Below are 14,465 nucleotides of genomic sequence, written 5' to 3'. Positions count from 1 at the left end.
ATGCTTACTGTGGCTCCATCCTGAGTTGAAAGGCCTAAAATGTAGATTTGCAAAGGCTGGAATAAAATGTTAAATCTGATATGATGTGGAATTTTTCATTCATGGAATTTTGGCAATTATTCATAGTAACTGTAATCTGCTTTGTGCATTCAGTCTTGGAGGTTGCATTTCTCCACATAGGAATATTTAATTGGCACCTTATCCTTTGACCACCTGGTCCTGGGGTTGTCCAGGATCCAGCATGATGGTAAATTTAGAGTGCAGCATTGACAAAACTATATGGGGTTGGACATGAGCATTAACATAAAAAGATAAACCTTCATTTAGTAACTTTAAATTGTCTATTTGGCAGTTGCTTTAATCATTTTCCAATATCACATCAGTGACTGATTTCAAAAGTACTTCTTTGGTTATGAAGTGCTTTTGTGCAATCTAAAGGAAGCAATATATAAACTCTATTTTTCTTTATTATTTTGCCATGTTACTATCAGCTGAAAATGAGGATGTTCTTGTGTTCAGAATTTTGAACTTGTAAACATTGTTGTTTGAATACTAAAACCATTATTAAGATGAAATAAATCAGAAGAAGAATTGACTATATGGCTCCAAGAGCTGCCTTCACCATTCAGTAAAATAATTGGTGATCTGATTTTGGCCTCTATTCCACTGCCCTGTTTGTTCTCTGAAACCTTTGCCTCCCCTGGAGATCAAGAATCTGCATGGGGCTGTATTATATGTGCCTTCTCTGGGTGCATTCTCTACAGGAGTTGCAGATAAAATAAGGCAGCTATCAACCCCACCAACTTTTCACAGACCCTAGAGCTCACCCCTGCTAAATCTGCAGCCTATCTGCCATATTTGAATAGATAATCAAAGATCAATTAGGCTTGTTACCAAGCCAACTGACCCTGATAACATACTGCCCACATCGTAAAAGTGAGTGGCTCCTGAGAATGGGACTTAAGAACATAAGAAAAAGGAGCAGGAGTAGGCCATCTAGCCCTTTGAGCCTGCCCTGCCATTCAATAAGATCATGGCTGATCTGCAGTGAATCAGTTCCACTTTCCTGCTTTCTCCCCATAACCCTTAATTACCTTGTCTATCAGAAATCTATCTACCTGTGTCTTAAATATATTCAACAACGTAGCCTCCACCACTTCAATGGGCAGAGAATTCCAAAGATTCACCACCCTTTGAGTGAAGAAGTACCTCCTCAACTGTGTTCTAAACTGCACCTTCCCCCACTTACTTTGAGGCTGTGCCCGCTGAAGTTCTGTTTTCCTTTCTAAGCGGAAAGAATCTCGCTACCTCCACCCTATCTAGCCCCTTCATTATCTTGTAAGTCTCTATAAGATCCCCCCTCAGCCGTCTAAACGAGTACAGGCCCAGTCTATTTAATCTCTCCTCATAAGCTAACCCCCTCATCTCCACTATCAGCCTGGTGAACCTTCACTGTACTCCCTCCAAGGCCAAAATATCCCGACGCAAATAAGGGGACCAAAACTGCACACAGTACTCCAGTTGCGGCCTCACCAGTGCCTTGTACAGTTGCAGCAAGACCCTGCTTTTATATTCTATCCCCCTTGCGATAAAGGCCAACATTCCATTCGCCTTCTTGATTTTCTTGACTTCATCCCCAGGAAGGGACAGAAGTTCAACGTTGACCCTGACCCTGTTTAGCCTGCTTGCGGAGTGTTATGGCTGCGGAGCTGGCCATTGTGGAGTAGATCGTGCTGCGCTAACTTTGACTGGATGACTCCGAATATTGAGACCCTGGTCAAAAAGAAGAAGGAGGCATATGACATACATAGGCAGCTGGGATCAGTGAATCCCTTGAAGAGTGAGGGTGTAGGAGTAGAGTTGAGAGAGAAATCAGCAGGGCAGAAAGGTGACACCAGATTGTGTCGGCAGATAAGGCAAAGGAGAATCTAAAGAGCTTCTACAAATACATAAAAGGCAAAAGAGTAACAAGGGAAGAGAAGGGCCTCTTAAGGATCAACAAGGCCATCTTTTTGCAGATCCACAAAAGATGGTGAGATCCTAAATGAATATTTACTATTGAAAAAAGCATGAATGTTAGGGAACTTGGGAAATAAATAGTGAAGTCTTGAGGAGTGTACGTATTACAGAGGAGGTGGTGCTGGAAGTTGTAATGCGCGTCAAGGTAGATAAATCCCCGGGAATTGAAGAAGTGTATCTCAGGACATTGTGGGAGAATAGGGAGGAAATTGCAGGTTCCCTACTCAAAATAATTGAATCATCAGTAGTCACGGGTGAGGTGCCTGAACAGTGGAGAGTGGCAGATGTTGTGTCTTTGTTTGAAAAGGGCTACAGGCAAAACCTGGGAACTGTGCCAGTGAGCCTCACATCTGCGGTGGGTAAGTTGTTGGAAGGTATTTTGAGAGACAGGATCTACAGACATTTAGAGATGCAAGGACTGATTAGAGACAGTCACCATGGTCTTGTGAGTGGAAAATCATGCCTCACAAATTTGATCTGAGTTTTCTGAAGGGGTAACCAAGAAGATAGATGAGGGCAATGGATGATGTTGCCTACATTGACTTTAGCAAGGCCTTTGACAAGGTACGTTGTACATTGTTGCATAAGGTTAAATCTCACAGGATCCAGGGTGAGGTAGCTAAATGGATACAAAATTTACTTCTTGACAGAAGCCAGAGGGTGGTTGTAGGGGGTTGTTTTGCAAACTGGAGGCCTGTGACCAGCAGTGTGCCTCAGTGATCAGTACTGGATCCACTGTTATTTGTCATTTAGATTTGGATGAGAATATAGGAGGCATGGTTAGTAAGTTTGCAGATGACACTAAGATTGGTGGCATAGTGGACAGTGAAGAAAGTTATCTCCAATTGTAATGGGATCTTGATCAATTGGGCTAGTAAGCTGACGAATGAACGGAGCCCATCCATGCTTTTATGATTTCTAGACTTGACCAATTCGATGCACTTCTGTCCAGCCTGTCACATTTTACTCTGCATAAACTTGGAGGCATCCAGATCTTTGCCCATGTTCTAAATCGCACCAAGCCACCTACACTCAACATTGTTTACTTGCTGACCTATATTGGTTTCCGGAGAAGCAGTGTCACGATTTTCAAATTCTGATTGTCAATTTAAAATCCCTTCATGCCATTGCCCCTTCATACTTCTATAATCTTTTCCAGCCACACAGCATTCTGAAATTGATGATTATTTTCCAAACCTCGCTGGATTCCGGGGAAGTGCCGGAAGATTGGAAAACGGCTAATGTTACGCCGTTGTTTAAAAAGGGTAGCAGGCAAAAGGCAGGGAATTATAGGTCGGTTAGTTTAACGTCTGTTGTAGGTAAAATGCTTGAATCCGTAATCAAGGAGAAAATAGCGAGGCATCTTGTGGAGAATTGTTTGATAGAGCAGACGCAGCACAGTTTAGTTAAAGGGAAGTTGTGTCTGACAAATTTATTGGAATTCTATGAGGATGTGTCTAGTGCGGTGGATAGAAGAGAACTGGTAGATATGGTGTTTCTTGATTTTCAGAAGGCGTTTGACAAGGTGCCGCACAAGAGGTTGTTACAGAAGGTTAGGGGGCATGGAGTTGGAGGTAGGGTGTTAGCGTGGATAGGGGATTGGCTGTCAAATAGGAGGCAGAGAGTGGGTGTCAATGGGTGCTATTCGGATTGGCGGTTGGTGACTAGTGGAGTGCCCCAAGGATCAGTGCTTGGGCCTCAGCTATTTGCCATTTATGTAGATGATCTGGAGGAGGGAACCAAGTGTAAGGTGTCCAGATTTGCTGCTGACACAAAGATTGGTGGAAAGGCAAATTGTCGGAGGGTGTGGAAAGTCTGCAGAGGGATGTAGATAGGCTGGGCGAATGGGTGAGGAACTGGCAAATGGAATTTAATGTTGGCAAGTGTGAGGTTGTCCACTTTGGTAGGAATAATGGTAGGAAGGACTACTACTTAGATGGCGAAAGGCTGCAGCATGCTACGGTGCAGAAAGACCTCGGGGGTCCTTGTGCATGAGTCGCAAAAACCCAGCCTGCAGGTGCAGCAGGTGGTCAGGAAGGCAAATGGGATGCTGGCCTTCATAGCGAGGGGGATTGAATATAAAAGTAGGGAGGTCTTGCTGCAACTTACAGGGCACTGGTGAGGCCGCAGCTGGAGTACTGTGTGCAGTTTTGGTTGCCGCACTTACGCAAGGATATTTTGGCCTTTGAGGGAGTGCAGAGGAGGTTCACTAGGCTGATACCGGAGTTGAGGGGGTTGAGCTATGAGGAGAGGCTGAATAAACTAGGCTTGCACTCGTTGGTGTTTAGAAGGATGAGGGGAGATCTCATTGAGACGTACAAGATGATGAATGGGATGGATAGGATAGAGGTGGAGAGGCTCTTCCTGCTCAGAAAGGACAGTAGGACTAGAGGGCACAGCCTCAGGATAAGGGGGGGGGAGCGGTTTAGAACGGAGTTGAGGAGGAACTTCTTCACTCAAAGGGTGGTGAATCTCTGGAATTCTCTGCCCATTGAAGTGGTGGAGGCTGCCTCACTAAATATATTTAAGACGCGGGTAGATAGGTTTTTGATGGGCAAGGGGATTAAGGGTTATGGGGAGAAGGTGGGAAAGTGGAACTGAGCCACTCCAGATCAGCCATGATCTTATTGAATGGCGGTGCAGGCTCGAAGGGCTAGCTGGCCTACTCCTGCTCCTATTTCTTATGTTCTGAATATTGGCATTGCTTTAATTCTGATCTATTGTTAATCCTGATAGTAATAATACTAACATTGGTGGCGGCACTGTCACCCTGACGACCCTAAGCTCCTGAATTCTCTCCTTAAATCTACCTAGCTCTCATCACTCCTTTGAGACTCTTCTTAAAATTTGTTTCTTTGACATAGCTTTTGTCCATCTGATCTAACATCTCCTGATGTGGCTTGGTGTTAAATTGTGCTTGGTAACTGCCTCTGAAATCCTTTGGAATGTTTTATTTTGTTAAAGGTGCTAAATTAATACAAATTTTTTTTTTAAACTGTTCTGTTCCTTCACTGGATATTCCAAATTAAGGTTGTGTAACTCGCCCTTCTTGAATTTACTAGTTTGGTTTAGAATTCTTGCTGCAAGGACAATGAATTTCAGTTGGGTTCACGTTCATTTTCTAGAGCAAACTTTTTTTGATACTGATAACCAGTGTCCCACAAACCTTTACCTTAGTACATAACACAAGAACTAGGAGCAGGAGTAGGCCATTTGGCCCCTCAAGCCTGCTCTGCCATTCAATAAGATTACGGTTGATCTTTTCCTGGACTGATCTCCACTTACCTGCCAACTCACCATAACGCTTAATTCCATTATTGTTCAAAAATCTGTTTATCTTTGTCTTAAAAACATTCAATGAGGTAGCCTCAACTGCTTCACTGGGTGGGGAATTCCACAGATTCACAGCCCTTTGGGTGAGAAATACCACCTCCATCCTAAATCTGCTCCCCTTATTTTGAGGCTGTGACCCTAGTTCTGGTTTTGCCTGTCAGTGGAAACAATCTCCCTGCTTCTATTTTTTCTTTCCCTTCATAATTTTATATGTTTCTATAAGATCCCTCCCCCTGCCCCCCCCCAATTCTTCTAAATTCCAATGAGTATAGTCCAGTCCACTCAGTCTCTTCTCATAAACCAACCTTCTCAACTCTGGAATCAACCTAGTGAATCTCCTGTGCAACCCCTTCAGTGCCAATATATCCTTTTGCAAGTAAGGAGACCAGAACTGTACACCAGAACTGTTCTCATTGGCACCTTGTACAGCTGCAACATAACCTCCCTGGTTTAAAAGTCCGTCCCTCTAGCAATGAAGGATAACGTTCCATTTGCCTTCTTAATTACCTGCTGCATATGCAAACCAACTTTTTGTGATTCCTGCACAAGAGGCACAGCAACATGCTGCAATTTTTGCACAGCAACATGCTGCAATTTTTTACTATTTAAATAATAGTCCATTTTGCTGTTATTCCTACCAAAATGGATGACTTCACATTTACCAACATTGTATTCCATCTGCCAGACCCTTGCCCGCTCACTTAAACTACCCATATTCCTTTCTAGACGTTCAGTGTCCTGCACACTTTGCTTCGGCACTTATCTTAGTGTCATTTGCAAACTTTGACACATCACACTTGGTCCCCAACTCCAATCATCTATGTAAATGAAAAACAGTTGTGGTCCCAACATTGATCCCTGAGGAACACCGCCAGTCACTGATTGCCAACCAGAAAAACACCCATTTATCCCCACACTTTGCTTTCTGTTAGTTAACCAATCTCTATCTATACTAATACATCACCTGTAACACCATGCACCTTTATCTTATGCGGCACCTTGTCAAAGGCCTTCTGGAAATCTGGATACACAATGTTCACCTGTTCCTCGTTACCCACCGTGCTCATAATATCCTCAGAGTTCCAGTAAATTAGTTAAATGTGACCTACCCTTCACAGCATGAACCCATGCTGTGTCTTTCCAATAGACAATTTCTATCCCGTTTACCTTCTTTCCTGCATTAGTTTTGTAATTTTAGTATAGTTTGTAATGTAACATGAGCCTCATGCCAAGCAACTTAATCTTAACTGTTAGTTCATCTCAGAGATTGTGGCACCAAACATCACTGGGACTTAAATGCATAAACTGGACTGAATTTTTTTCATATACATTGCATTGTTAGAAGTACCTTCTTGGGATGGGATGTTCATTCTGCATTCAAGGAGATATAAAAGATTCCTTGATACCATTCAGAGAAGAGGTGAAAGTTCCTTTGTTCATTAACACCCATGAACACCCTTCCATTGTTTGCTGGAGCAGACGAGTGAAGGAGCAGGGAGACAGATAAGAAACTACCTGTTAAAAACCTGTTTAAATAAGTTTAAAGCACTTTGTAGTAAGAACTAACCTTGTAGAACTGTTTAAATCATTTAAAAGCATTATTGTGGGCTTTTTGTATTTACTGCTTTAAGAATTCTGAGGGAGTGGTTAGAAGGGAGTTGAGGGGGAGCAAGCTTTAAATCAGCGCCAGGTTTAAAAGGAGGCCTGGTGTAGACAGCGGACAGCGGAGTGAGAGGGAAGCAGAGTGAGTTATTAGGACTTAAGATCAAAAGGGCTTGGGGAAAAAGGACCAGGTAAGTTTGTGTGGAAATTTTCAATACTACTGCAGTGATTAATGGAGGGGCATGTGATGTGTTGTTTCTGTATGATGTAGGAACTGGTGGACCCCAGGGTCCTCCCCGGTGACCACGTCTGCAGTAAGTACAGGTTGCTGGAGGAGCTCCAGCTCAAGGTGGACGAGCTGGCCTCTGAGTTACAGACACTGAGGCTCATCAGGGGGAGAGAGGATGCCATTGTCAATGGGGTGCAAGTGAGGAAGCGGGGTGGAGAGAGGAGGAAGGGGGGTGGGGAGCGGAAGCCTCAGCATCTCAATCTGCATAACAGGTTTGAGGTTCTTGCTTCCAGGGTGGACAAGGACGAGGGAGGTGAGGTCGGTGAGCAAACTGCACACGGTACAGTGATGCAGCAGGACATAGGCAAAGAGAAGGTGAAAAGGAACGTAGTAGTAGTTGGGGATAGTGGGGTGAAGGGTATTGACACTGTCCTTTGTCACAATGACAAAGTCCACAGAAGGGTGCGTTGTCTGCCTGGTGCTCGGGTCCGGGATGTCACATCTGGGCTGCAGAGGAACCTGGAGTGGGAGGGTGAGAATCCATTCGTTGTGGTACATGTGGGTGCCAGCGACGTAGGCAAAATGCAAACTGAGGATCTGGGGAGGGAGTACGAAAAGCTGGGAATGGAGTTAAAAAGTATAACCGACAAGGTGGTTATCTCTGGGCTACTGCCTGAACCGAGTGCAGACGGGCGTAGGGTTGACAGGATTAAGGAAGTGAATGGGTGGCTCAGGGATTGGTGTGGGAGGAATGGGTTTGAATTTATGGGGCATTGGCATCAGTATTGGGGTAGGTGGGACCTGTTCGGGTGGGATGGGGTGGGTCTGAACCGTGCTGGGACCAGAGTCCTGGCGAATCGTGTAAAGAGGACTGTAGACAGGGCTTTAAACTAATTAGGGGGGGGAGGGTGCGACGGTAGGTGACATTACGAGGCCTAAAGTTAAGGAGAGGGTACAGGTAAGGGTGGAGACCGAGGATGTCCCAATAATAAAGGGAGTAGGGGGCGTGAGTATGAATAGGGTCCAGGTGAAGGCTGGGATGAAGGCACTTTATCTGAATGCACGAAGCATTCAGAATAAAGTGGATGAGCTGGTGGCGCAGATCGACTCAAATGGATATGATCTGGTGGCCATTACAGAGACGTGGCTGCAAGGTGACAGGGACTGGGAGCTGAATGTCCAGGGGTATCAAGTGTTTAGGAAGGATAGGCGGGAGGGAAAAGAGGGGGGGGGCGTAGCTCAGCTGATTAAGGATAGCATCAGGGTGGTAGCAAGGGATGATATTGGAGCCAAAGAGCAGAATGTGGAATCGTTGTGGGTGGAGATTAGGAACAGCAAAGGGAGGAAGACGCTGGTGGGTGTCGTCTATAGGCCCCCGAATAATGATCTGGAGGTGGGGCGGGCTGTTAACGCGCAAATAAGTGCGGCATGCAGGAATGGGACGGCCGTAATTATGGGAGATTTCAATCTGCATATTGATTGGTCGACCCATGTTGGACGCGGTGGGCTCGAGGACGAGTTCTTGGAATGCTGCCGGGATAGTTTCCTTGAACAGTGTGTGTTGGAGCCGACGAAGGAGCGAGCTATCTTGGATCTGGTGCTATGTAATGAGGCGGGTAGAATTAGGGACCTTGCGGTGAAGGATCTTCTTGGGGAGAGTGATCATTGTATGGTGGAGTTTCTGGTGCAGATGGAGGACGACAAAGTGGGTTCCCGGACACGCGTCCTTTGTTTGAACGGAGGGGAGTACGGTAGGATGAGAGAGGAATTGGCGAATGTGGACTGGGGGAGCGCGTTGGAAGGTAGGTCTGCTGAGGAGCAGTGGAGGATTTTTAAGGAGATCTTTCTTGGTGCTCAGCAGAAATTTATTCCAATGGTCAAAAAGGACCATAGGAGGAGAGGTAATCAGCCGTGGATAATGAAGGAGGTGAAGGAAAGTGTTAAATTAAAAGCGGAGGAATTTAGAGTAGCTAAGAGTAGTGGGCGAGAAGAGGATTGGGAGAGGTTTAAATGTCAACAAAGATTGACAAAGAAGTTGATAAAGAAGGGTAGGATAAACTATGAAGCTGGGCTAGCGTTTAATATAAAAAAGGATAGCAAGAGTTTTTATAAATAGATAAAAAGGAAGAGGCTGGCTAGGGTGAACGTTGGACCCTTAGAGGATGAGAAGGGGGACTTAGAGGTAGGGGATGGGGAAATGGCTGAGGTTTTGAATAACTTTTTTGTTTCTGTCTTCACGGAGGAGGACGTGAATAATTTGCCGGGTGTTAGCGATAGAAAGGTGGTAGGACTGGAGGGTCTTAATGACATTACTGTTACTAGAGAGGCGGTGCTCGACAGACTGGAGGGGCTGATTGTGGACAAGTCCCCAGGACCGGATGGAATGCATCCGAGGGTTCTGAAAGAAATGGCGTTGGTGATAGTGGATGCCTTGGTGGTTATTTTCCAGACGTCGCTGCATTCCGGGGAAGTGCCGGATGATTGGAAAATGGCTAATGTTACGCTGTTGTTTAAGAAGGGTGCCAGGCAAAAGGCGGGGAATTATAGGCCGGTTAGTTTAACGTCTGTTGTAGGTAAAATGTTAGAATCCGTCATCGAGGAGGAAATTGCGAGGCATCTTGAAGGGAATTGCTTGATAGAGCAGACGCAGCACGGTTTCGTTAAGGGGAAGTCGTGTCTGACAAATTTACTTGAGTTCTGTGAGGATGTGTCTAGGGCAGTGGATAGAGGAGAGCCGGTGGATGTGGTCTTTCTTGATTTTCAGAAGGCATTTGACAAGGTACCTCACAAGAGGATATTGCAGAAGGTCAGGGGACATGGAGTTGGGGGTAGGGTGTTAGCGTGGATAGAGGACTGGTTGTCAGATAGGAGGCAGAGAGTGGGGGTTAATGGGTGCTATTCGGATTGGCGGTTGGTGAATAGTGGAGTGCCCCAGGGGTCGGTGCTGGGGCCTCAGCTATTTACCATTTATATAGATGATCTGGAGGAGGGAACCGAGTATATGGTGTCGAAATTTGTTGATGACACCAAGATTGGTGGAAAGGCAAATTGCGCGGAGGGTGTGGAGAGTCTGCAGAAGGATCTAGATAGGCTGGGCGAATGGGCCAGGAACTGGCAAATGGAATTTAATGTTGGCAAGTGCGAGGTGGTCCACTTTGGTAGGAATAATGGTCGGAAGGATTATTACTTACGTGGAGAAAAACTGCAGCAGGCGACGGTGCAGAGGGACCTCGGGGTCCTTGTGCATGAGTTGAAAAAACCCAGCTTTCAGGTGCAGCACGTGGTCAGGAGGGCGAATGGGGTGCTGGCCTTCATAGTGAGGGGGATTGAATATAAAAGTAGGGAGGTCTTGCTGTGGCTATATAGGGCATTGGTGAGGCTGCAGCTGGAGTACTGTGTGCAGTTTTGGGCGCCGTACTTACACAAGGATATTTTGGCCTTGGAGGGAGTGCAGAGGAGGTTTACTAGGCTGATGCCAGAGTTGAGGGGGTTGAGCCATGAGGAGAGGCTGAATAAACTAGGCTTGTACTCGTTAGAGTTTAGAAGAATGAGGGGAGATCTCATTGAGATGTATAAGATGATGAATGGGATGGATAGGATAGAGGTGGAGAGACTCTTCCCGCTCAGAAAGGACAGTAGGACTAAGGGGCACAGCCTCAAAATAAAGGGGGGTGCGGTTTAGAACGGAGTTGAGGAAGAACTTCTTCACTCAAAGGGTGGTGAATCTATGGAATTCTCTGCCCGTTGAAGTGGTGGAGGCTACCTTGCTCAATATTTTTAAGACGCGGGTTGATGGGTTTTTGAAAAGAGAGGGGATTAAGGGTTATGGGGAGAGGGCGGTAATGTGGAACTGAGCCACGACAGATCAGCCATGATCTTATTGAATGGCGGGGCAGGCTCGAAGGGCCAGATGGCCTACTCCTGCTCCTATTTCTTATGTTCTTATGAAAAACGGATTCACCTGTTGCTTATCTTGCTATTTGTGGGACAAATCAGCCACTTCATCAGTCTACATACAAACAGATTATTGTTTCTGAGCAATGTTGGAATTTGAAACAGGATGTGAAAGGTGCTTTGTAAATGCAAGTTAATTCTTTAATTGCTTTGATGGTGTCTGACTTTTGAATTTAATTACCACTTTTTGTAACCTATAAAAATTAAATCTTTGCACTAAAGTTTCTGCTGAAGTTGTTTTTACTGTGCACTGAGTATTATGTACTTTTGAAATTTGATTATAAATTGTTTTGTTAGGTGCAGCAAGTACTGCCAGTCAGAGCTTTGAGGAAACTGCAGAAATCACGTGGAGCTCCAGTGACAATGATTTGTCTAATGGAGAGGAATTGATGGATAATTCGGGAGTTTTAAAGGAAAGACCTGTCCTGAAAGGCCAAAGTACAGTGAACTTTTACCACAGATACATGTGTCTGCTCAATTCATTAACAGACAGTCAGTCCAGTGAAGGCAAGTAATTTTTTTGTCAAGTGCCTGACAACACCTGGTAGTTAGAAAAAGGTTAACTAAATGTTATGTAGTAAAGATCCTTATATTTTATATGGTCTGAGGTTTTTAGGATAAAACTTGGCAAGTTTAAATGGGAAGAAATTACATCGAAAATAATGTTCAGCACACCCATGTTTTTTTCAATAGATTGAATTCTTAAACAAACTTTATTGACAGTGGGCGTAAAGCAGTCCAAAGTATGACAATGTAATGGATTCATTCATGCAATGGAAGTCTGTACCTTGTACAGAATAAAAACCAAAATAGGTGATCCAATACAAAATAGATTACCTATCACAGCAGCCTCATCTCATCAAACATCAGCCAAAAGTAAAAACCAAGGTGAACCTGATACAGGAGCTCCCTGGAACTGCATAGAGTCATAGAATTGTACAATGCAGAAAAGGCTCTTCAGCTCAAGTCTGCACTGACAATAACTACCACTAAAGTTGCGCTCATACCATTTTCCACCACTTGTCGCCCTTGAATGTTATGATATTTCAAGTGCTCATCCAAATACTTTTTGAATGTTGTAAAATTTATGGCCTCCACACCCAATGCATTCCAGACTCTCTCCACCCTCAGATTTTTTTTCTCTCAAATTCCCTCTAAATCTCCTGCCCTTACCCTGAAACTATGCCCCCTTGTGATTGACCCCTAAACCAAGGGAAACAGCTGCTTCCTATTCACTCTGTCTGTACAGCTCATAATCTTATACTCCTCAACCATGTTACCCCCTCTGCCTTCACTGCTCTAAAGGGAACAACCCAGGCCTATCCAGTCTCCCCTTGTAGCTCAAATGCTCCACCCCGATAACATCCTGGTGAATCTCCTCTGTATCCCCTCTAGTGCAATCACACCAGAACTTCACACAATACCTTAGCTGTAGCCTAACCAATATTCTGTACGGTCCAATATAACTTCCTTGCCCCTATACTTTATGCCATGACTGATAAAAGCAAGTATCTCATATACCTTCTTAACTATCTTATTCACCTGCTTTGCCGCCTTCAGGGACCTGGGAATAAGTACCCAAGGTCCATCTGTCCCTCTGAGCTTCCTCATGTCCTGCCATTCATTAAATACTCCCTTCCAAAGTGCATTAGTTCGTACCTATCAGGGTTAAGTACCATCTGTCCCTACTCTGCCATTTGACCAACCCATCTATATTTTCCTGTAACCTACAACTTGACTATTAACCATCATACCAGTTTTCCTGTTATCTGCAAACTTGCTTATCATTCCCCCCACATTCTTCTTTATATAATTTATGTATATAATAAACAATAAGGGACCCAGCACTGAACATTGTGGCACACCACTGGACACCGGCTTCCAGTCACTCAAATAGTCTTTTACCACCACCCTATGTGTCCTCTTCCTAAGCCCATTTCAGATCCATATTACCAAGTTTCCATGAATTCTACCTGCTTTCAACCTTCCTGATCAGTCTTCCATGTGGGACCTTGTCAAAGGTTTTGTTAAAATCTACATAAAGTATATCCAGCTGCACTTCCCTCAATCAAACACTCGATCACATTTTCGAAAAGTTCTATCAAATCGTGGGGGATGTCCATCCAGAATACTTTGCTTATAAATGTGGCCCTAGTCTGCTGTGCTGTAGAATACTACTCTGTTTGATGGCTCTGCAGCTGCCTAACTAAAATTGTGGATGTGCATGAAGATGCTATCAAGGATGCTAAAGTGCACACCAACTGAGGGGCTCCTGGTACTATCACACATCGGCCTGTTTGCCATTTACTGCAATACCATTGTGCTTATTGAGTTCAAAAGGCCATGATAAACACATGCATTCTTATTCTTAAAGATTTGAAATATCCACCAAGAAAGCATTTAAACCTTGCAGCCATTATATTTATGTGGCTGGTACATTATTTCTTGCCACCAAACTGGAATGGGAAGTTGGTGACACTAACACTAATGTCATTGCTGTGTGCCTGGAATAGGAATGTGGCACCTATTGCCTTCACAGGTGCATGTGTGGTACCACTGATGTGAATGTTCTGCGCCTATTGCTTGCTGAATGCTCACCACCCACTTCGTCACCCCATCCGCCACCCCTTGGCACTTCTCTGGCCATCTCCACTCCGACAATTTGTGTAAAATTCTTGCTTTTTGGACAAACGTAGAGCATAAATAGATTTCACTTGAGTTATTTTGTTGATTGGATATATAAATTAGGAAAACTAAAGAAAGATCCAGCTCTTAGACAATTCCAGGTTTTACCAGCTCACTAAAGAAACACTCAAACCAAATGAGTCATTGAGTCAAGTGGCCTTCTTGCTCTAATAAAAGCAAATTACTGCAGATGCTGGTATCTGAAACCAAAAGAGAAAATGCAGGGAAATCTCAGCAGATCTGGCAGCATCTGTGAAGAGAGAAAGGAGCTGACGTTTCAAGTCTAGATGACCCTTTGTCAAAATTAAAAGGCATAAAAAGTAGAGATATTTATACTGCAGGAGGAGGAAATGAAAGATGACTCATAGCCATAGAAACCAGGGGAAAAGACTGCTAATTGTTGAACACAGAGAGAATAAAGGATGTGATGGCCAAACAACAGAGAAGCTATAAGTTGTGACAGATGGAGACGTTGGGGAGGGGGGGGAATGGGACAGAGGTAGAATATAGAAAAGGGAAAGCGGGGAGGGTGGAAGGAAAAGTAAGGGAAGGGGGATGAAGTAGGGGGATGGAAAGAGTGGGGAGGGGAAGAAAAATGAAGAAAGACCATAAATAAAAGGTAGAGAACAGTAAAAAAAGTTAA

General features: G+C 44.4%; 1 protein-coding gene across 5 annotated transcripts in view; it reads left to right on the top strand.

Moving 5' to 3' along the window:
* Positions 1-14,465, top strand: part of spidr (scaffold protein involved in DNA repair) — a 304,782-nt gene that overhangs the window by 23,077 nt on the left and 267,240 nt on the right. For 4 of the 5 annotated variants that reach the window (XM_080194245.1, XM_080194244.1, XM_080194247.1 and 1 more), the window contains one exon: positions 11,435-11,644. The exons of the other annotated variant lie outside the window; for it this stretch is intronic. In XM_080194245.1, the coding sequence (XP_080050371.1) occupies positions 11,435-11,644 (210 nt within the window). The remainder of the gene's footprint in view (positions 1-11,434; positions 11,645-14,465) is intronic. 5 annotated transcript variants of the gene reach the window in all.

This window comes from Carcharhinus amblyrhynchos, chromosome 8 (genome assembly GCF_965287045.1).
Source record: "Carcharhinus amblyrhynchos chromosome 8, sCarAmb.v2.hapA, whole genome shotgun sequence".
Classification (NCBI taxonomy): domain Eukaryota; kingdom Metazoa; phylum Chordata; class Chondrichthyes; order Carcharhiniformes; family Carcharhinidae; genus Carcharhinus; species Carcharhinus amblyrhynchos.
Note: the sequence above shows the minus strand (reverse complement) of the source record. Positions and strands in the feature narration are given on the sequence as shown.